Genomic DNA, 23,604 nt, shown 5'->3' with positions numbered 1-23,604 from the left:
GCCCAGGAGTTTGAGGTTGCTGTGAGCTAGGCTGATGCCACGGCACTCACTCTAGCCAGGGCAACAGAGTGAGACTCTGTCTCAAAAAAAAAAAGATTGCTATCTCTTTGCCTCCTCCCAGTTGTGAGGCAGAGACTCCACTCCAGATTGCTGTAGCTAGGAACACAAGGCTCCTTCTCCCCTCAGCATCCAGCTAGAAGGCTTTCTTTCTAGGAAGAGTAGGAATTTAGTGCTCCTTATCCTGCCCCCAGCTTACTGTTGTTGAGGCTCATCCAAGGTGAATGTGGTAGAAAAGTAGAGGCTTCCTTCTTTTGTCGAACCTACACCTTGGGCATGGCACACTGAGAACACTGGAAGAAGCGCAATAATAGGGAAATGCAAATCAAAACCACATGAGAATAACACTTCACACCCAATAGGATGGTTATAAAAAACCATAACAATGAAAAAAATGTGTTGGTGAGGAGGGATGTGGAAAAATTGGAACCCTCATATATTCCTGGTAGAAATACAAAATGGTGCAGCTGCTTTGGAAGACAGTTTCTCAAAAGGTTAAACATAGAGTTACCATATAATTCCAGAAACCCACTACTAGGAATACACTTAAGAGAACTGAATTATTCCATTGATATAAAACATCCAGAATAGGCATATCTATAGCAACAGAAAGTAGATTACTTGTTGCCAGGAGTTGAAGGTGGGGGGGGAAAGGAATGGACACTGATTGTTAATGGTTATGGGGTTTCTTTTGGGGATGATAAATATTTTCTGAAATTAACATTGGTAAGTGTTATGCAAGTTTATGAATATAAAAAGTCCTTTGATATTTGGGATGGGATGCTAAGGTGGGAAGATCACTTGAGGCCAGGAGTTCAAGACCAGCCTGGGTAACATAGCAAGACCCTGTCTCTCTAACAAAAAAAAAAAAAAAAAAAAAGCAAAATAGCAAGATACAGTGGCTCTGTGCCTATAGTCCCCAGCTACCTGGGAGGCTGAGGTGGGAGGATTGCTTCAGAAGTTTGAGACTGGCATGGGGGTGATATTGTGAGACAACATCTCTTGAAAAAAAAAAGGTTCATTGAACTATATACTTTAAAAATGTGAATTTAATGTCATGTGAATTATATCTCAAAAAAAGAGAGGAAAGTAGTTACTTTTCACCTGGTTGTTACGGCTTATGAGGTTGGAAATCACCTGGTCGGCCTCATGTAGTGTCAACCAAAGACTAGTATCTTACCTCAGTTCCTGTTTCTCTCCAATCCCAAGCCCGACTGCCCCCTGGCCATACTTTGCAGTCCTTATAGGTTGTAGTAGAGCCTTGTACTTTCATTTGCCCCCATGAGAGGGAAGCGATTTCAGGGGAAGACATATGGAACTTAATTGAAATCTGGAATTAAAAGAAAAATATACTAAATCAGTTATAAAGTAACGTTGAAACGGCTTCAAAATATAGGGATGGTAAGTCCTGATTCTCCATGATTTGAGAAGCATCTTTCTCGTGGTTGTCAATTCTCTGAAGGTCTAAAAAGTAACTATTATTCTTGGAATCCTGAAACATCCAACTTTGGAAACCAGATACAACAATTACTTCTCAGACTCCAGAGGGAATCCTCAGGATATTTATTGAGAGATAAAATTTAAAGGTGGAGATTTACTTCACCATGATGGGATGAGGAGGTTGACATATCCTCTCCCCAAAAAGAAACTATGAAGCTAGAAAAAACTGTCAAAAGCAACCATTTGTCACTCTAGAAATAAAATTAAAGACACATCACAAATTGTGAAGTGCTTATTCATGAAAATCACTGAATTTCAGGTAAGAACAGCAGGATTTTGTTGTTCGTGTCCTTCACTACCCTCATTCCCCTACCCCAGTTCTGTTGGCACCAAGGTTCAACTAGGTTGGAGCAGGACATGAAAGTGAACATCCTTGCTGCCACTGCCAGAGGAGGCTCACTTGATTTGGAATATTATCAGTTTAATATTGTCATCAATATTGGTGACCTCAGTATAAGCAAACATGGATGGCAGGCAGTTCTGTTTGCTTGATGTTGCTTTTTGTTTGGGACAAGCAATAAAGTGGCAGACTAGGCAGGGATTTAACAGGAATTTCCCAGAGGTCACACAGCCATAGGGGTTTTTATATGCTCTCCACATATCCCAAGTGGACCAGAGGCTCTGAGAGTGTACATCAAAGATTTGACTAGGCCTAAGGCATCCAAACATTCTGGGCTCATGAAGCCTGAGCACATGCACAGTGGATGAGCAAGAAGGCTCAAGAGGGCCTAGCAGAATGTAAAAGCCAGTGAAGACATAAAATAGCTGGAGCCAGAGCAACATAGAGAGACCCTGGTCTACAAAAAATAGAAAAATTAGCTGGGCATGGTGGCGTGCACCTGTAGTCCCAGCTACATGGGAAGCTTAGGCAAGAGGATCACTTGAGCCCAAGAGTTTGAGTTTGAGGTTGAGTTTGCACTAAGTTGTGATGACACCACTGCATTCTAGCCCAGGCAACAGAGCGAGACCCTGTCTAAAAAATAAAAACAAAAAACAAACAGCCAGAACTTTGAATGCACTTCCCAGTTCATACGCTGATCCATCAGCAGAAAGTCTTCCTGGTCCAAGGTGTTTGAGCAAAATTTTGATTAATCTTTGGCTGATCACTAAGCTATATAGACACAGAGGAGAATCCTGGAAAACCAGTTTAAAAATAAAATCAAGAAAAAAATCCCCAACTGAACAGAGATTTCAGTGGCCCCACACTGCATGGGAGATAGAATACACAGATTTAGTGTTATGGTTTTGAGTGTTTGTCTCCTTCCAAACTCATGTTGAAACTTAATTGCCATTATAACATTATTAAGAGATGGAACTTTTAAGAGGTGATTAGGCCATGAGAGCTATGCCCTCATGAATGGATTAATGCTATGACTGCGGGAGTAGGTTCATTAGAAAAGGAGTTTGACCTCTTTTTTTTTCATCTCTCTCTTGACCTTTCTTTTCCCTTCTGCTAAGTGATGCTTCTGCTATGGCATGATGCAGCAAGAAGGCCCTCACCAGTTGCTGGCCCTCAATCTTGGACTTCCTAGCCTCCCGAACTATGAAAAATAAATTTCTGTTCATTATAAATTACCCAGTTTCATGTATTCTGTTATAGCAGCACAAAATGGACTAAGACAGTCAGTATAGTAGGCAAGTGACTAAAAACACAAATAAATAAACAAAGAACAACTTCTGGGGGGAATATCAGAATCTAGACTTCCTATATTATCTAAAATGTCCAGTTTTCAACAAAATATTATAAGACATCAAAGAAACAAAAATGTGTGACCCACAATGAACTGAACCTATCTGAGTACTCCCAAATGTCTGATTTAGCAGAGACATCAAAGAAGCTATGATAAATAGAAGGGAAATATTGTATAAAAAATTAAACAAAATATGATAAAGACTCAATGAATACAGAATCTCAAAAAAGAGACATTAAAAAAAATGTAAATCCCAGCACTGGTAAGTACAATCAGTAAAAGGCGCTTATATCAGTCATGGCAGTAGATTATGATATACTAAGAGACTTATTTCAAGGAAATGGTTAATAAAATTCTAGGGGTTGACAGGTCCAAAATGTGTAGATAATGCTCATGGCCTGCTAACTCTTGGGCAGTTATTGCAGTACTGAAGCAGTATTTCTTCTTCCTCAAGGAAACATCAGTTTTAAGTCCTTTGAATGGATTGGAAGGGGCTCACTTAGAGCATCAAGGACAATCTCATTGATATAATAGACTACTGATTATAGATGTTAACCACATCTACAAAATACCTTCACACCAACACCTAGATCAGTGTTCAACTGAAAAACTGGATACTACAACCTAATCACATTGACACATAAAACTAACCATCACAGTCTACCCTTTGTCAATTTGGGACCTATTTACATCTTAACCATAATTAATCTCCAAAAAAATAATTACAAAGGCATACTTTTGCCTAACATTAATAACTACTAACTAACTAATCCATTTTTGCAACTGCAACTTCTGAATACCATTTTCAAAATAACAAAGAAGATCAACATACTCTTTTGGGTGCTGTTCTAATACTACACTAGAAGGAAGAAGACATATACATATAATTATAATACAAGGTAACTTTTAATAACAATACAAGGTAACTTTCGAAAAGTGACATAAGGGATGTATAATGAATTGATATGAGTGTTGAGAACTTCTGTATTAGTCTGATAGGGCTTCCATTAGAAAATATCACAGACTGGGTGGCTTAAACATTAGAAACTTATTTTCTCACAGGTCTGGAAGCTAGAAGTCCAAGATCAAGGTGCCAGCAGTGTTGTTTTCTGGTAAGGCCATTCTCCTTGGCTTGCAGATGGATGCCTTCTTGCTGTTTTCACATGGCCTTTTTTGCTTGCATGGGCACTCCTGATGTCTCTTCCTTTTCTTATAAACTCACCACTTTTACTGGATTAGGGTGCGATCCTTATGACCTCATTTAACTTCAACTACTTCCTTAAAGACCCTACCTACAAATACAGTCATATTGGTTAGGGTTTCAACATACGGATTTGGCAGGGAGGACACAATTCAGTCCATAGCAACTTCTGATTAGAGAAATAAAGAAATCTGATTGAGGAAAGAGTATTTGAACTGGGTCTTAAAATTCAATTGGGAAAGAAGGGAATTAATATTTATTGGGAACCTACTATGTACTTTAGATTTATCTCAATAACCTCAAGATTAGAGAGTGTTAAGAAACTTGACCCAGATTATATAGCTAGTAAGTGAGAAAAATCAGGATTGGAATCCAGGTCTGAGTGACTCTACAGCATGTCCTCTTCAATTCTCTGTGCCATTCTCCTCCAAATTTTACATTCAACAACTATTAAGTAAGGAAATGCATAGGAAAATTACAGAGGAATTTATTATACTAATAAGAACAGATACTACACTTGATCTTAGCCAAAAGGCCAAGAAGGGATACAGAGGAATTTATTTATTTATTTATTTATTTTTTTGAGACAGAGTCTCACTCTTTTGCCCTGGCTAGAGTGCCGTGGCGTCAGCCTAGCTCACAGCAACCTCAGACTCCTGGGCTCAAGCAATCCTTCTGCCTCAGCCTCCCAAGTAGCTGGGACTACTGGCATGCGCCACCATGCCTGGTTAATTTTTTCTATATATTTTTAGTTGTCCGATTAATTTCTTTCTATTTTTAGTAGAGACGGGGTCTCACTCTTGCTCAGGCTGGTTTCGAACTCCTGAGCTCAAACAATCCACCCGCCTCAGCCTCCCAAAGTGCTAGGATTACAGGCGTGAGCCACCGCACCCGGCCCCCAGAGGAATTCAGTATTAGCAAAAATAACTTACGGGGAGATAAAATACCACTGTTTTTTTTTGGGAGCATGAAGAAGAAATTTTAGAGGAAGCATTATATCAGTTAAACATACCCTGAAGCATGGTTTTTTAAACAAGACAAAAGTTTAAAACCCAGAGGTAGTCAAAATAGGACTAGGAATCAGGTTGCTTCTACCTTTCAGCTTCACAATCTTGATGATGAGGTCTTAAATCTCATGGTCTGATATGGAGCTCTAGCCATCACATCCATGTTCTAAGCAGCAGAATGAAGAGAAAAAGTGGAAAGGAGCAAAGGGTTTAAGCCAGGTGTCCTTAAATTTCCTAAAAGATTTCAGAGAATACTTCTGCTTGCCTCCCATTTGCCAGAATATAGTCACACGGTCACGCTCAGTTGCAGAGATGGCTAGAATATGTACTATTTATTCCAAGAGGCAATGTGCCCGGGTATTACAACTATTAGAGATTTCAACAGGGAAATAACATATATTGGGGAAGTACTAGTCTTTGAGATAATTATTTATCTTCATAATTCAGATTTTTATTTTTTCTTCTTTAAAAATATGGATACCCTTTGGTCTAGTCTGGTTTAGTTCATGAGATAATCTTTTTTTTTTAACCTCTGTATCCCATTCTCAGTATTAAAGACTCTGGGTAATTATTAGTATTGTGTGCAAACTCCTTCTTAATACATTTAGTAGCATCTCCCTTCACTATATTTCACTAGTATGGCCAAGTTAACTTCTCCAAGTACTGAGAAGTTTTTATCGGTTTACCACCTGCTCTTTTTTTATGATGTTAGAAAGCTTTCTATTCTCAAACTAATGTTTAAAATCCTTATCTTTTATTTCACAGCCTGTGACCAGTGTATAATAATAATAGTAATATAGTAATAATAACAACAATATCAACTTTTAGAATAAATTTGCAAGGTACACATTATAATCTCCACTTTCAGATAAGAAAGTAATGCTCTAAAGGTTGCAGTCCCAAACCCTCTGCCCCCACCCCTCCACAGAGTTCCGTTCCCCCATGAAACTTAGGAAGCCCCCCACCTCCAGCATGAGGTGAGCAGTGGGCCATCCAAGCTTCATCCGTATTTATAGCTGCTCCCCTCCCTGCCTGAGCTCTGCCTCCCCCAGCTGCCCCCACCCACCCAGTGGAAAAATTGTCTCCCATGAAACTGGTCCCTGGTGCCAAAAAAGGTAAGGTTAAATAACTTCAACAAAGTTACAATTTCTGAATGGTAAAGGTGAGATTTGAACCTAAAACCATCAGACTTCGAAAGTCATGTTCTTTACGATATACTACACTACCTTGATACTAGAAACATTCCTCTGCAAGTACATAAGCAGTCTTTTCCTAAGCATTAGAATTATCCCTAAAATCCATTTCCTATATGAAATTCATCAAAAAAGAAGTACTCGGTTTCCTCATGCCCATCTCAGTTTGATAATAAAATCATAATTAAGAAATTCTCTAATCTTCATTATGTGCTTACTTCTGTAGGAAAGTTGCATCTACTAATTTCTTCAAAACACCGAAGGTGTTTAGTTTATTGTTGGGAATGAAATCATTGCTTCCTTAAACGCCATCAGGTGACTTTGTCCTTCATTTGTATTTGCTGATATATAATTTGTATTTTATTCATTGAGTTATTAACAGTATTTATATTCTATTTTTTTTTTTGAGGCAGAATCTCACTCTGTTGCCCGGGCTAGAGTGAGTGCCGTGGCGTCAGCCTAGTTCACAGCAACCTCAAACTCCTGGGCTCAAGTGATCCTCCTGCCTCAGCCTCCCAGATAGCTGGGACTACAAGCATGTGCCACCATATCCGGCTAATTTTTTTCTATTTTTAGTTGTTTTGCCAATTTCTTTCTATTTTTAGTAGAGATGGGGTCTTGCTCTTGCTCATGCTGGTCTCAAACTTTTTTTTTTGAGATGGAGTCTCACTCTTTTTGCCCGGGCTAGAGTGAGTGCCGTGGTGTCAGCCTACCTCACACTCCTGGGCTCAAGCAATCCTTCTGCCTCAGCCTCCCGAGTAGCTGGGACTACAGGCATGCGCCACCATGCCCGGCTAATTTTTTCTATATATTTTTAGTTGTCCGATTAATTTCTTTCTATTTTTAGTAGAGACAGGGTCTCACTCTTGCTCAGGCTGGTTTCGAACTCCTGAGCTCAAACAGTCCGCCCGCCTCAGCCTCCCAGAGTGCTAGGATTACAGGCGTGAGCCACCGCACCCGGCCTAATAGTATTTATAGTCTTGATTTGTTTATGTAGCACATGTAAATCTACATGAATGTGTCTAAGATTTTAACCTTTTAAATCATCATTTAAAAACCGATAAATAACCAACAACACTTCTGTTGTTTACACCTTTATTTAATATATGCTGGTAACTAGTTATAAACGTTTCAAAAACAGTTTTCTTCATCTATAGTTTGAATATACTTTCAGTTGCCTTTTCAGTTTATTTCTATTCAAGAAACATTTTTGAGCTTCTGACATGTACAACTCATTGTGATGAGGTAGCAGAAGAAATAATAAGGAAGGTAGGGTTACTGAAAAATAAATGGAACGATTTAATGACTTCAAGAAAAAAGTTATCCAGTAATATTAATAACTGTTTCCGTTGTCATAAACAAGTGATAAAGATCCATTTTGTTCATTAATCCGCACACTTATTCAATAATTTGCCTCCACATGTATATTTTACATGACTCAACACATACACATTTCATATATATGTGTATAACATATATCATGAAATATACTTATGAAATAAACTTATCTTTACTATATGTGATACACTGTTGTATTTTCTGTTCTATTTTTATTCTTTTTTGTTTTTTTTTTTTAGAGACAGGGTCTTGCTCTGTTGCCTAGGTTGGAGCACAGTGGTTCAATCATAACTCATTGTAACCTCTAACTCCTGGGCTCAAGCGATCCTCCTTCTTCAGTCTCCTGAGTAGATGGGACTACAGAAGCAAGCCACTGTGCCTGGCTAGTGAAAAAAAATTTTTTTTTGTAGAGACAGGGTCTCAAACTCCTGGCCTCAAGCCATCCTCCCACTTTGGCCTCCCAAATGCTAGGAGTATAGGTGTGAGCCACTGAGCCTGGCCTCTTTTTTGTTTTTAATATAATTCTGGTCTTGAGCCACCAAACTGATTTCAAAACCTGCTAATGAGTCACAACTCACAGTTTGAAAAATATTGCTATAGGTTAGGAGTATGTTCACAATATTCACTAAGGACAGCATGAGCATTAATTACATCAAAATGGCAGTAGAGTGCTAGAATAGGGTTTGCTGTGTCTGTAATCAACGTTCAGTTGCAGGGAGTTGTTGAAGAGAGACTGAGTAGCCTGTGTAGCAGGGTTATACATAGGAGGCTTGGGGCAGGGGCTATTCTGCAACTGGATACTGTATGTAAATACAGTATCTTAATAATTTTACAACCAGTATAGCCTTTCTGGTCCATACTAGTGAATAGCAATCCTTGCTGTTAAGAATACCAAACTTCCTAACATCATTCCTGCTCTCAATTATCTAATAATAAAATTTAAAAAATGTAGTGACAATATAAGATATAGTACACTATAATATAGGCAATCCCCCATGATCATTTTTTTCAGTAAAAATCTTTATTCCATCAGAGAAACTGTTCTCAGCCATGCTTTTAAGAGAATAGACTAATGCATAACTCTTTAAAAAAAAGATGTTCAGTAGGACACTTATAAAAGTGCCTTCATCATTGAATAGAGCTCTATTGTAACATAGAATTCAGTTATCAAGAGCAAAAACAGAAAATGGTTGGTTTACATCTTGTTTATATTAGGACTTCCTTTTATTTTCTTGTTTTCTTATTAAACTACCTTGAAGAGCAGAGATTCTCATTTCTGTTGACACTTAATAGCTTTTTCACCACATTTAACATACATCCACATACTTCCAGATGTTTTAACACTTTTTAAAATTGAATTTTAAACGAACCTAATTTGCTCATCATTGATTAGGAATTCTCCAAACTGGCTCATAAACTGAATTCAATTCCCCTCAATATAAATTTATGAGCTAATGTTAATAATATATGTAAAAAAGCTGTGTAACAAGTGCAAAGATAACATATGAGGGAAACAGAAATGTGTATAAATTGTTCTGATAAAAAGCAAACTGCTCGGCCAGGTGCGGTGGCTCACGCCTGTAATCCTAGCACTCTGGGAGGCCGAGGCGGGCGGATTGTTTGAGCTCAGGAGTTCGAAACCAGCCTGACCAAGAGCAAGACTCCGTCTCTACTAAAATAGAAAAGAAATTAATCGGACAACTAAAAATATATAGAAAAAATTAGCTGGGCATGGTGGCGCATGCCTGTAGTCCCAGCTACTTGGGAGGCTGAGGCAGAAGGATTGCTTGAGCCCAGGAGTTTTGAGGTTGCTGTGAGCTAGGATGACGCCACGGCACTCTAACCCGGGCAACACAGTGAGACTCTGTCTCAAAAAAAAAAAAAAAAAAAAGCAAACTGCTATCAATGCTACTTGGGAATATGTAGGGATAAATCATTAACATTTAAAATCAAAGCTTAATTACATATATTTGAATGCACAGATATTGTTTACAGTTCAATGAGTTTTGACCAAATAAACTTGCCAATCAAGATATAGAAACTATATCGTTACAAAGTCCCCTTGTGCCCCTTTCTAGTCAATCCCCTTCCAAGCTCAAAGGAAACGACTATTTGATTTCTATTCCTACAGATTAATTTGAGCTTCATATTGATGGAATTGTGCAGTACCTAACTCCTGTATATCTGCCTGGGTTCACCTGTTTTTGAGATTCACCCAGGTAGAGTATGTCAATATGTCTATCAGTATGAGTAGCAGTCTATTGTAGGAATATATCACAATTTTTCCATTCTTCTGTTAATGTATATTTGGGTTGTTTTGACTTTTTGGTATTTTGAATAAACTAGCCATTAATTCTGACTGAGCAAATTAAGAGTTTTTTTTTTTCCCTAAGAGGATGTGAAATTTGAAATATCTTAAGAAATTCCTTATTCATAAGCAAAGTAGAACTGAATGTAATTTAGTGCTTGTTTAAAGGCCTCTTTATGGCAGTTACAATAAGTCAATTACAGGTTTAAAAAACAGCTTCTTTTATGTACCTTTATATTCCAGTCTGACATACATAATTCAAGTTATTTAATTACATAAATTGGGATTGTAACTCACAATTTCTCTTAGTCCAGGAAGGTAAGAAGAGATGGTAATATTATGAGTGTGTGTCATTGTTTATTTTCAAGAACAGATTTAGTGAAGGCATAACCTAAACCTTGCTTTGTAGTAAAACACCTCTTTATCTTTGGGTGGATATAACTTTCTGAGGCCCAAGGACTTTGTTCCCGTGCCAATCTGGATTACAATAGGCAGAAACTCTAACCTTATTTATCAGTCTCCCTTTCAATAACAGTGAGCATTGAGAAAAGAAAACTATAGTAAAAAAGTTTTTATTTCTTTTTTAGAATGTTATTTTACAATCTCATGGAAGTGTGGGAAGTGAGGTGCTGGAAAAGCTGAAAGTAAAGAGAAAGGGTAAGGTTCACATAATGATATAATTAAATCTTCCTTTTGGTTTAAAGGTCCTTTCTTTAGAAATTCCTTCCAAAGATAAAGTATTGTGTACCTGGTTTTTATTTAAGATCAATTAAGTAAAAACTATATGAAGGTTTTTATATCTTTCCACAAAACTGTTGTTAAAAATGTGTTCTGGGTCAGATTATTCTTAAACTGGGGTTCAGGTCCCTAGGGACTAGATCTATACACTTGGCAGCTTGAGAGTTCTATTAAAATGTTTTGGTTAATTTTGTGTTTCATTTCAGTGATTGCTGAAAAACAAAATTTTACTCACTAAATTAAACCTTTTTTGCAATGATAATTCATAACCAGAAGATATTTTCCTAAAGTAAGACTTTAACTGTTTTTAACTTTCTTTACTGTCGTAAAATATAAATAACATAAAATTTACCATTCCAACTATTTTTAAGTGTATACTTCAGTAGCATTAAGTACATTTATATTGTTGTTTATACTTCAATTTCTCACATCAATACTTCTTAAATTGAAATTTTCAAAATATTTGCCAAGTTTCAAAATAATTTTTTTTCCTTTAAAAAGAGTTTGAATATTACCCAAGATTAAGAAGCACTATCCATGGTAATAAATTCTTCTTACAATATGGAATTTTTCTCTTGATACATGAGTATTCTTTCTTTCTTTAGATAACAAGAATGATGGTTTTTCCCTCTTTTCCCTTTTTCAAAACCTGGAAACGCAGAACAAAACTCAATGTTTCAGGGGATGGACACGGTTGAAGCTCGGACTTGTGGAGGGGGCAAGGGCAACATAGGTAACCTAAACATCTGTACCCCCATAATACGCTGAAATAAAAAAAAAAAAAACCTCACTGCTTAACTGTGTAACCATTTTCCCTGATCCTGATATAGTTATTTGCCCATATATTTCTTTATCTTCTTTTAATCACAAATTTGCCTATATTATCACATGGCTTGTGTTGTACTTTGCTTCAAATGCTTTTCCGGAAGTAGGTATTATGTAAGTTTTAAATGCACTCTGAAAATTCTGGCTCAAAGTAATAAACTGTAGACTAAATAAATATAGCTTAATTCAGTCTAAATTATAGGAACTCTTTTTTTCTATAACAACTAATATATTTTTTAAGTAGTTACAATGTGCCAGGGAATTGTGCTAATCACTTTACTGTGAATTATTATGATGTATTTTATCACCCCACTTTACAGAATTTCAAAGACGTGATTAAGTGGTCCTGCTAGGACTCAAGTTTGGCTGAATCCAAAGCTCAGGCTCCTAACCATAATGTATATTGCTTCCCAAGCTGTACATTCTATTTTACATTACTAGTGGTTTTCCTCTGGGATTCTTTGTGGGAGAATGTTCACTGCCACCCCCAACGAACTGGAACCCCGTCTTCTAACACACTTCTTGCTGTTCCACGGTCTCATGATGTTCGGCCACACTCTGACACTGGTCACTCAAAAGAGCCCCTTCACTTCAGCCACTGATAATATCAGCAGAGCTCTGTCTCCTCACACCTCGGTCCCCCTGCTGAGCCTGGTCCCTTCAGACCCTCTTCTCCCAGCAGCACCCCAACTCCTCACTCAGGTGATCCCTCAAGAGTCCCGTTCCCTCAGGCCCTTGTCACCCAGCAGAACCCGCAGACTCTGGTTTTTCAGCAAAGCTGTGATTCTTATACCCCGTCAAAGAGCAATTCCCCTCAGCAAACTTTCACAGAGACTTCTTACAAACTTCCCATCCCAACCCCTAATTAAGGGCACGTCTCTACCTCTCCCCTTCCCAACCTCCTCCCACAATTGTACTTTTCTTCCTCCCCCATTCGTCTCTGCTTCTTACTCACTCTGCTCTGCCTCCTCTACCATCCCGTGGCCCAGTTACAGTTCCTGGATTCCCCCGAAAACTCACCCACTGCCCTCTCTCCTCAGAGTTGAGTTCCCAAATCGGTCAATGCTTCACCTCTAACCTCCCGGCGTCGAGCGGCTCTTGCCTAGGCACTCCCCCTGCCCCCCGCCCGGAGCAAGCCTTTCCACCGAACGGCGCCCGAAACCCCGCCCCCTAAAGCCTATTGGTCACTGTTCTTGAAAAGTCCCGCCCCTCCCGCTTTCAGCCCGCCTCCCCGCCCCGCTCCCCTTGTTTTCATTCCCCCTGTCACACGAGGCAGTGGCAAACCCAAAGTGGGAGGGGAGAAATAGAGGGAGGGAAGGGGGCGGGAAGAGGGCGGAAAGTGAAAGGCACTGAGGGCCTCTCTGTCTCCCGTCTGACTCGGTTCTCGACTGCTCCGGGCCGCCTATGTATTGTGGGATCTTGGCGCCGTCCCTGAGACACTCGGATCCGCAGGGGAGCCCGCTAGAGAGCGCCTCCTGTCGTCCGTAAGGCTGCCCTGCCATTCCTCGGCACCCCAACTCCCCCCACACCCCCATCGCCTCCTCCTCCATCCTCCAGTTCAAAATGGCGACGGCGGCGGCAGCGGCGGCGGCGATGGCTCCTCCGGGCTGCCCGGGTTCGTGCCCCAACTTCGCAGTAGTCTGCTCCTTCTTGGAGCGCTACGGGCCGCTGCTAGATCTGCCTGAGTTGCCGTTCCCCGAGCTGGAGCGGGTGCTGCAGGCGCCGCCGCCAGACGTCGGCAACGGAGAAGGTAAGCGAGGGGCCGGAATGCCCGGCGGGAAGCGGCCCTGCCGCGCTCCTTCTCTCTGCTCTTCACAGACACCCTAGGCCTCCGCGGCTCTGTCCTCCTCTGGGGCGCAACTCCGCCGGGCCCATCTTCTCCGCCCAGCCCCGGAGGTCTTGGGCAGTGGGGAGGCGGGGCGGGGGCCCCCTAGGGCCACTCGGTCTGGCCGGGAGCGGAGCAGAGGTGGGGGCGTCGCAGGTTAGGTGTGGGCTGGGGGCGGGGAGGGGTCATTGTGCTGGCCGGCCGCCCCAGGGACTGCTCCCCCGCGGCGGGGGCCGGTCCCCCACCCCTTCTCTCCCTTGGCGGCGGGGGAAGGGGAGCGCTGGTTCCGGCCAGCTTTGCGCTTTTCTCTTCCTCCCCTCCTTTGCTCCCTCCCCTCCTCCCACCAATCCTCCCGACTGTCTTGGGGGAGGCTGGGCCCGTCTTCTCGGGGCGCCCCCTTATCTCCGTTCACCTGGGTGGGCGGGGGCCAGTAGACACTCAACTCTCCCTCCCTCTGTTGAGAAGTCCCCCGAGAGATTCGTCCCTCGTCCCTTCCCCTCGAGACTGGTTTAACCCCCAAAACTCCTTCCTCCGAGTACGAAGGTCTGCTCCTCCCTCATGGGAGGGGGTTCCTCCTTCATTCTTGGAAGGGGGACGAAGTCGGTTCAGCTTCTCTTTGGAGAGGAGAGGGTTAATTCCTCCTCCATAGTTTTCCTCCTCCCTCCTCACCTCCCCCCAAATAATAGAAAAGCATCTCCCCACTTTTTCAATCCCTTCCCCCTTCATCTTGGCAGCAGGGCTTAGGGGAAGAAGAAGTCGCCCTCCCATTTGCTGGGTGGGGTGGAGTGGTTAGTATGTAGGCTGGAGGAGGGGCTCTGACGGAGGGGGAAACAGTTGAAGAAGGTGCTTGTTGCTCATGTTTCTCTCTGGTGCCGCTGGTCTATTATTGGTGTTCGCAAGTGGTGCTCCTTCCACATAAGGCCACCGCGCGGGTGCAGGGCGCATGCTCTGCCCGGCCCCATTGAAACTTCCTGCTGCTGCTGCTGGTTCTTTTGCTGGAGCATCTCAGCGCTGCGCCTGCTGCCTCCAGCCCTCGCACTGAGAGCTTACACTCACCCCTATTTATTCCCGATCCATGCCTCTCCTTTTCTGACACATTTCTTCCCTCAGAGAAGGCTTTTTTGTTGTACTCTGAGCATTGCCTTTATCTGGGAACAGCCCTTGGCTGGAGAAGAAACGTTTTCCCAATAGGTCTTTTTTTTTTCTTTTTGTCCATATTAGATGGACAAAGTGGACTGGATTTTGTGCAAGACAGATAACTGTTTCCTTTCCAAGAAAGCAGGCTCGCTCTTCTATTCTCTATGTAAATGAAGAAGATTCTGTTAACAGAATTTATTTACATTGCTAGGAAGGTCCCAGGTGTGAAGTTCTTCAAAATATTACTTATAAAGAATGTGTATGATGCTATGGCTACAAAAGGCTCATATTAATACAGCAGTTATAATACAGGCCTATATCTCTCCTAACCTATACAGATCCCCTCTACCCTTAATAAACTCTGGCTTACAAAAGGCTAATTTTTTAAACAATGCAAAATAGGAGGGTAATTAATTACCTTATATAAAGACTTCGTGCAGGATTTCTTTAAGAATTAAGCTCCCCAATGTAGTAATATTTTTCTTTTTTAGAGACAGGGTCTTGTTCTGTCACTCAGGCTGGAGTGCAGTGGCGCCATCATAGCTCACTGTAACCTCCAACTCCTGGGCTCAAGCAATACCCTGGCCTCCTGAGTAGCTGGGACTACAGGTGCACCACCACACCCAGCTAATTTTTTTTTTTTTTGGTAAAGACAAGGTCTCTCTGTGTTGCCCCAGGCTGGTCTCAAATTCCTGACCTCAAGTGATCTTCCCTGACTCGGCCTCCCATAGTGCTGGGGTTGCAGGCCTGAGCCACCACACCAGGCCCCATGTAGTAATTCCATTATCAAGTTGTATTTACTTTTTTTTTTTTTTTTAAAGAAAATCGTCATTGTGGAGTAGGATGCCTTAGTAAGTTGCTTTTAGGATAACTTTGGAAGTGATAGTAATGTATTTGTCAGAGAAATGTGTGAATTTGCGGAAAGGATTGCTGGCAAATTGTTTTTGGAATTGTTGGACCAAGTTGAAAGGCAAGGCATAGGCTTTTTAGGATGGCATGGTATTTGGGTCGTGTACGACATTGCTTACTTTTAGGATTTTTTTTCCCTTTTTTGACGTCAAGGGGGCATGACTTTTAGATGTTCTGACCACCGCGTTTAGTTTATATTAATATCAGAAGAAAAAAATATTAGGATCAGTTTAATACTTCTAGAGTTCACTAGTGGGCCACCAGCTAAGTAAAAATGGGAAATAATCTGGACTAAGAGGAATCGTTTAGTTCAGCCACTGCATTACCATTGGTATAGGTGCTAAGGGGACTCATAATAATAGATCATGTCATAAGGTGATCTTAGAATAATTACTAATTAATGTTACACAGTTCAAAACACTTTGCACATAAGAAGCCTCTGCAGGTCAAATGCTGTTACTGTGCAGGGAAAAGATTTTCAGAGCTTTGATGATGGTCAACCTACTTGTAATAGCTGATAAAATGATACTGGTTCAGCTAACAAGATTTGAACTGAATCTTCTTGGGAGGGAAGTGTGGCATAATAGGAATTAAAAGATATGGTTTAGTGTGAAAAAGACATGGACAGCAGTGTAATATGTAAGTTGTAGGCGAAATCATTAATTCATATGGACCTCAGTTTCTGTAAATAGAGATAGTATCTGAGGATCCAACAAAGTAATGCTTCAAAAATCCTCTTGTAAACCAAACATTTACAAATATTCTTATCAATTTTATTAAAGATGTTTCTCAGATAAAAGACATTTGGAATTAAAATGTTAAATTTTTTGCATGTTGTGGGCACAAGTATAATATTGAAGTATTATGCCCTTGGGGAAAAATCATTGTTATAATCAAATGAGTTTTGCTTTGTATAAATTTAAGTGTTTTTAAAAGGCAGTTCTTAGTGCCATTTAAAAAATCCTAGTTTATAAAACTTGTGGTTTTTACTAGTGTGATTAGAATGTGCTTTTTTAAGTATATTCTTCTGAGTTGCCAGTTTAATACTTTTTACATAGCATTTATTGTGATAGATAGGTCAACATTAAGATATCCTTTGGAGGAAACTGTAGTTCTCTGTATTGTCATTGTTTAAGTACTTTATGATCTTTCTCCTAAAAATTTGTTTATAAGTTTTTTTTATTTTGTTTTAGTTTTTTATTTTTTAGAGACAGGGTCTCGCTCAGTCACCCAGGCTAGAGTGCAGTGGGGCCATCATTGCTCACTGTAGCCTCATATTCCTGGGCTCAAGTGATGCTCCCGCTTTAGCCTCCTGAGTAGCTAGGACTACAGTTGTGTGCCACCATGCCTGGCTAATTTTTTATTTTGTAGAGATTGGGTCTTACTATGTTGCCCAGGCTGGTCTCAAACTCCTGGCCACAAGCAGTCCTCCCTTCCTCAGTCTCCCAGAGTGCTGGGATTACGTGTGGGAGCCACTGTGTCTGGCCTATTTATAAATTTTAATTTGACATTGTGGCTTTAGCTTAGAATGTCCCACCCCCCACAGAGTCAGTTATAAAATTTGGTTTTATAAACTACTTGTTTAATTTTAGTGACATAATAATAGCTGCTGTCTATTGATTATTTACTATATATAAGCATCATCTCATTCTCACAACTATTCTTTGAGGTTGATAGTATTCCTATTTGGTAGGCATAGAAACTGGGTTCAAAAGGTTGATTCAGTTGCCCAAGATTATATAGTTAATGACGGAACTGATTTCCAGCCCAAGTCCAAAGCCACAAAATCATATACCTCGCCAGAGGACCATGGTTCCCAAAACTGTACCAAGGCACCCCAAGGTATTGTTGCCAACTTTACAAAGGTGGCATTTGACAGTGTAAATTTTCAAGGAAGATATAGTGCTACTTGACATTTGTTAGTTGCCAGGTGAACTACTGGCTTGACAGAGTTGAGGGTTTCAAGATTAGATTGTGCTACATTCCTGTAGATGATATATCTTTGTGAAACTGGTTTTTTAATGGTTGCTATGGTAAAATGCAAGTACGGCGTGAAAATCGGTATGGAACAGGAAGTAGGATAGCAGTGTCCACTCTGATTCCAAGATTTGAAAAGTTGTGCAGTACCGAACAGTAATATACATTCCATAAAGTAAATATCATTATGAATGAAGTAAAAACATAATTTTTTTCAATTTAGGTGGATTATTTTTTCACGTGACTGCTAACTACTTAATAAATGGAATTGTTAATAGCAAAATCAAGTATATAATGTATGTATGGCTCATATAAGCAAGAGTTCCTCAAGAAAGCATTCATAGTGAAGGTTAAGTCACCTTTATTATAGACTCTAAGCTTTTTTCCTGTATTTGTACATGTTTATCTTAATCATTTTCAGAATGGTAGGCTTATATTATAGGTTTTTATTTTTCTTTCATTTTTCTTATATTTTTTCACATTTCATTTTCTGTGCTAACTGTATATTTCTTTGGTAATCACCAAAAAAATGATTTAAAAGTAGTTTTCTGAAGAGGCTTTATAAAAGGAAAATTGAGCTGCTGCTTTGATTTATTTACTCTTAATCCTGATTTGCCTCATTCGTTACCATCATCCACCCAAGTCACCCAGGTTAGAAATCAAGGAGCCATCCTAGACTCTAACATTTGCCAGACTTTCTGCCTTGATACCAAGTCTTATTGAATCTACTTAATTCTCTCCTTTTATATTCAACCTCACTTTTCTATCGTCATTGCTACTGTTTCAATCATTGCTTGCAGATCCCTAAAGGTGTGAAAGGTTGTTTCACATCTTTATGCTTTTTCTTTATCCTCTTCCCACTGAGTTGAAAATCCCCTCCCCATCTTCCTTCCTTTGCCTCCTCACTGTACCCATCACGAGTCTGTTCTTTAAACGTCAAGTGTTCTGTGAAATTTTTCTTCTTTTCTTTCTGTCTCTCAAGTTAAATTAATCACTTCTTCCTCCTCACACTGCATGTACCCTGTGTCGATTTTATGTCACAGTACTCATAACACTTTTTGCACTTACAGTCTAGCCTATGAGATGGTAAGCTTCCCTTGGGGGCAGGGATTCTTATTTATCATATATCCCTAGTGACTGATGGGTAATAGTGAGTATACATCATAAATGTTTATGAAGACTGGGCATGGTGGTTCACATCTGCAACCCTAGCATTATGGGAGGCCAAGGCAGGGAGGATGCCTTGAGGCCAGGAGTTGAGACCAGCCTGGGCAACATAGTGAGTGAGACCCCTGTCTCTACAAAAAATTTAAAAATTCACCACATGTGGTGACATAACCCTATAGTTCCAGCTACTTGGGAGGCTAAGACAGGAGGATGACTTGAACCCAGGACTTCAAGGTTGCGATAAGCTGTGATTGCACTACTGCACTCCAGCCCGGACGACAGAGACCCCGTTTCTAAAAATAAATGTTTATGAAATTAATAGTTTTTTCCTAATTTATTATAGGACCATGTTCCACTCTAAAACTTCTTTTTAGAGTTAAGCCTTATATAAGGTAAACTTTTAAATTAAACATTTGCCCAGCATGCGAGAATGACAGTCTTTCCGTTGATAGTTGGAAGTAATTGACTAGTGGTGCTACTGCTTAAATTAAGCATACTTTGTGCCCCCATTTCATTAGATGTAATATTGTGTTTGATATAAATACATGTAATTTGAAGTTAAAGCCTAGTCGGTGATAATTCAGTACAGGAGTGGGCAAATTATAGCCTGTGGGTCAAACCTGGCATGTGATCTCTTTTTGTAAATAAAGTTTTATTGGTACACAGCCATGTTCATCTGTTTACATACTGTTGTGTATGGCTGCTTTCACCCTACTGTGGCAGAGTTGAGTAATTGCTGTTTCCTAAATAGTTATCTAATTTTACATATAATTCTTTCCCTCTTTTTTGGGTTAGGTGAGTGTAATAGCTTTTTTGTTAACAGAATGATGACATTACATTGAACTAATTTCTTTTTTTTTTTTTTTTTGAGACAGAGTCTCACTCTGTTGCCCTAGCTAGAGTGAGTGCCATGGCGTCAGCCTAGCTCACAGCAACCTCAAACTCCTGGGCTCAAGTGATCCTACTGCCCCAGCCTCCCGAGTAGCTGGGACTACAGGCATGCGCCACCATGCCCGGCTAATTTTTTCTATATATTTTTAGTTGGCCGATTAATTTCTTTCTAATTTTGGTAGAGGCAGGGTCTTGCTCTTGCTCAGGCTGGTCTCGAACTCCTGAGCTCAGACAATCCACCCACCTCGGCCTCCCAGAGAGCTAGGATTACAGGCGTGAGCCACCGCGCCCGGCCATTGAACTAATTTCTTTCACCCAAGGATAACGGTGGTTTCTTCTGTCTAATTGTCATAAGGCAATGCTGGGATAGGCGCCAAGTGACATAATAGTAGTAATTGGAAGTAAGGGCAAGAGTTGTTTCAACATTTCTGTTATACTGCCCTCAAAGTCTCATCTGAGTGGACTGATTTAAGATCTGATTTGGAGATATAGTTCTGAGGTCTTGGTGAGGATAAGGTTGGATGAATGAATGTTGATGATGCTCTGTACTCAGATGGGAAAGGATGTGCTTATTGAAGGTACAACTTGAAAGATTTAGTTAGGTTACTTAGAGGATAGAGGGTTGGGAGAGAACATACTTGACAATCGACTAGTATGCAGGATTAAGTGCCTTGGTCCTAAGACAGTGAGTGTTTTACAGGAAAAGTGCATTGTTATGAGGCTCTGGCACTGGCTATGCTGGATATCTCAGGGGATTTATTTTCATACCTACCCTATGCCTTTTGTCCTGAGCAACCTCACAGTTGGCTCTGCAAATAAATCTAATTGCCACTTTATCAATGTTTAAATTTTAAAAGCCTTTAGGAAGAAAAAAATTAAAATGAGTTATTCCATATTGTAACTTCCTTTTGGTATTTGGAGTTTTGGGATTTGGCAAGATTGTAACACATTGGAAAACTTTCATTACTCAAGAAGTATAATGGAGTTTAATTTATATTCCCATCAAAATCTTGCCGAGGTCTACTTTGTTAGAACCATAAAGGAGCCATCTACAGCAGCACTAACTTGGGCTGGCATCTGAATTGAGACATTCCATAACATTCCTCATTTTAGAGATTTTTTTCATCCTATAAATTTTCACTGTGATTAGCTGGTTTGTCCATACTATCTTTCTTTATGTCTCAGGGCCTTTTTATTTTATAGCCTATCTTCTCTCCTACTCTTACCTGGTCTGATTTCCCAATGATAACTATATATCACCCTTTTTCTTTCCTGTTTTCCCATATTTTGGACCTTCCCTTTCTACCTTAATTATCTTCTGCATTCCCATCTTTTATAGGAATAAAAAGAAATTATAAAAATGTAAAACTAAGGCTGGGCTTAGTGGCTCATGCTTCTAATCCCAGAGCTTTGGGAGGCCGAGGCAAGAGGATTGCTTGAGGCCAGGTGTTCCATACCAGCCTGGGCAACATAGCGAGACCCTGTCTCTACAAAAAAATTGGGGAAAAATTAGCTGGACCTGGTGGCACATGCCTGTAGTCTTAGCTACACTGGAGGCTGAGGTGGGAAGATTGCTTGAGCCCAGGAGTTGGAGGCTGCAGTGAGCTATGATCACAGCACTGCACTCCAGCCTGGATGACAGAGCGAGACTCCTCTTAAAAAAAAAAAAAGAGGGGGGTCTTTGTAATATGCATGCTTTACTATAATTTTATAGGTTAAATACCTGTAATAATACTGTTACAGTTATTAGAGCTTACTTTTGAGCCAGACTCCTTAGTAAAGTCTTCTACCAAGATTTCTTTAATCCTCACAACCACTGTATATTGCTGTTAATATTTTCATTTTATAGATAAGGAAACTGAATCTTAGGTAAAGTAATTTGCCTAAAGTAACACAGTATTAGAGTTGGAGAAAAATTTGATTAAAAGATAGTTTGTAATGCTGTGGAATTTAAAACTGGCTAAGTCTGGCTTCGGAGCCCTAGCTCTTAACCCCCACTGTATTATCTCTTCAGGTATGGTCTTATGATTATAATGTGATCCTCAGTACTATGATCTTAGTCTGAACACTTAGGCTTCTAAGTCAGATCGTAGTGTATTTTCCACTTAGCTTTTTTTACTTTTAAAAGTTCCAATTTTATTAGTATGAACAATATTTTAGAAAGTAATTGTATTTTAACAGGATACTGAAATATATTGAAACTAAAGAAACACAAGTTCATAGGTACAGTTGAATTCCTTGAACATGAATCTTTACTTGCCTTTCATGGTTGCTTAGGATAACCCTCGTCCTCTCATACTTTGAAATAGTTTTCTTCTTCAATATTTTTAAAATAAGACTCCATGTCCTGTGGCTTTAAAATTTTGTGCATCGTGTCATCAAAAGCCTCCAAGGGTATGTTCCCTTGCTATGTGACTTCCATTTATCCTAATTAAAGAAAGGGTCTTATTTTTCCTTCTAGTTTAGTGGATTTCGACCCTTATGATAATCATGTGATTTAATTAATTATGTCTGGCTTTGCGTTAAAATCACCTGAATCCCTTTGTAAAATACTGATGCCTGGGCCTTACAATGTTCCATTAAAATCAGAATCTCTGGGGATTGAGGCATCAGTGATTGTAATGTGTAACCAGGAATATCTCACCTAGTTGTCCTGATACTTTTCTTCAAATTTTGTCTTAAAGTCTATTTTATTTATTTTTGAGAAGGGTCTTGCTGTGTTACCCAGGCTGGTCTTGAACTCCTGGGCTCAAGTCATCCTCCTGCCTCAGACTCCTGAGTAGGTGGGATTATAGGTGCTCACCACTACGCATAGTTTAACGTCTGTTTTGTCTGGTGTTGGTATATCCACTTTTGTATTTTATTGCTTTGCATGCTGTATCATTTTCCATCCTTATAACCTCCTTGTGTCTTTGATTCTAAAGTATGTCTCTTGCAGACAGCGTATGTTTGTATCATGCTTGCATGCTTCTAGTTATGGATACAATTATAATATGAAGTATAACTGCTGTGTAGAGGAATTCTAAGGTGCTTTGGGATATGAAAGAGCAAATACCTAACTTTGGTCAGAGGAAATCATAACTTTACTGTAGTCATTACGGAAATTTAAATGGTTGAATAGAAGTTGGAAAAGCATTCCGGGTAGCAAACAGCATGAGAAAAGGCATAGACGTTTGATAATATGGTGTGTACAGGAAATTGTAACCTAACTATATGCATGAGGTTTCTGATAAGATTTGTGGTTGAGGAACTGAAGGCCATCTGAGAAAATTAGATTGGGAGTTATAAATTCCTTAGAAGTATTTCTTCCTTTCTTTAAAGTAAAATAAATAGCACATTAAGTAAAGGCAACATGTCAAAGACTGACAATAAGTTCCATAAGGAATTTATTTTGTCTTATTCTATTTCTAGCATAATATTTAGCACATAGTAGATGCTCAAATGTTAGTTGAATGAATGTGTCACATATTTCATATTAGTAATAATGAGTATTTTGATGTATTGTTGGTTTTTCTTTTCATCTTTTACTTGCTAGACATTTTTCAAGGTGTAACTCTTTTTCTTTTGGGTATTGCTTGTAAAGATATACATTACTGAATCCCCCTCCCACTTGTTTTTTCACTCATTTAATTTTTTTTATGACTCAGGTGTTTCCTCTTGGGTCCTCTTTATCTTGGGTTTTATAATAGTACCTTAGAAGTCTGAGATGGAATATCTCCTTTCTTGGATTATGTGGTTATACCATGCCTTAACTACATGCAAAGCATATGTTAACTTCTTCTAAGCCTATTACTTTTTACAGGAATCCTCAGAGTATAGTTTTATTTTTTTAATTTTTTT

At 39.7% G+C, this 23,604-nt stretch overlaps 2 protein-coding genes across 2 annotated transcripts in view; one reads left to right on the top strand and one right to left on the bottom strand.

Annotated features, from left to right (window-relative positions):
• Nucleotides 1-12,965, bottom strand: part of AAMDC (adipogenesis associated, Mth938 domain containing) — a 33,964-nt gene extending 20,999 nt beyond the window's left edge. Inside the window, exons 1-2 of the mRNA XM_012651005.1 lie at nt 12,879-12,965; nt 1,238-1,387 (exon numbers count right to left, since the gene is read on the bottom strand). Coding sequence (XP_012506459.1) covers nt 1,238-1,369 — 132 coding nt within the window. The 5' untranslated portion in view covers nt 1,370-1,387; nt 12,879-12,965. The remainder of the gene's footprint in view (nt 1-1,237; nt 1,388-12,878) is intronic.
• Nucleotides 12,966-13,421: 456 nt separating this feature from the next.
• LOC105815775 (remodeling and spacing factor 1-like) overlaps nt 13,422-23,604 on the top strand; it is a 61,503-nt gene continuing 51,320 nt past the window's right edge. Inside the window, exon 1 of the mRNA XM_012651022.1 lies at nt 13,422-13,608. Coding sequence (XP_012506476.1) covers nt 13,422-13,608 — 187 coding nt within the window. The remainder of the gene's footprint in view (nt 13,609-23,604) is intronic.

This window comes from Propithecus coquereli, unplaced genomic scaffold, assembly GCF_000956105.1.
Source record: "Propithecus coquereli isolate 6110/MARCELLA unplaced genomic scaffold, Pcoq_1.0 Scaffold344, whole genome shotgun sequence".
Lineage (NCBI taxonomy): Eukaryota > Metazoa > Chordata > Mammalia > Primates > Indriidae > Propithecus > Propithecus coquereli.
This window is presented reverse-complemented; position numbering and strand designations above follow the sequence as displayed.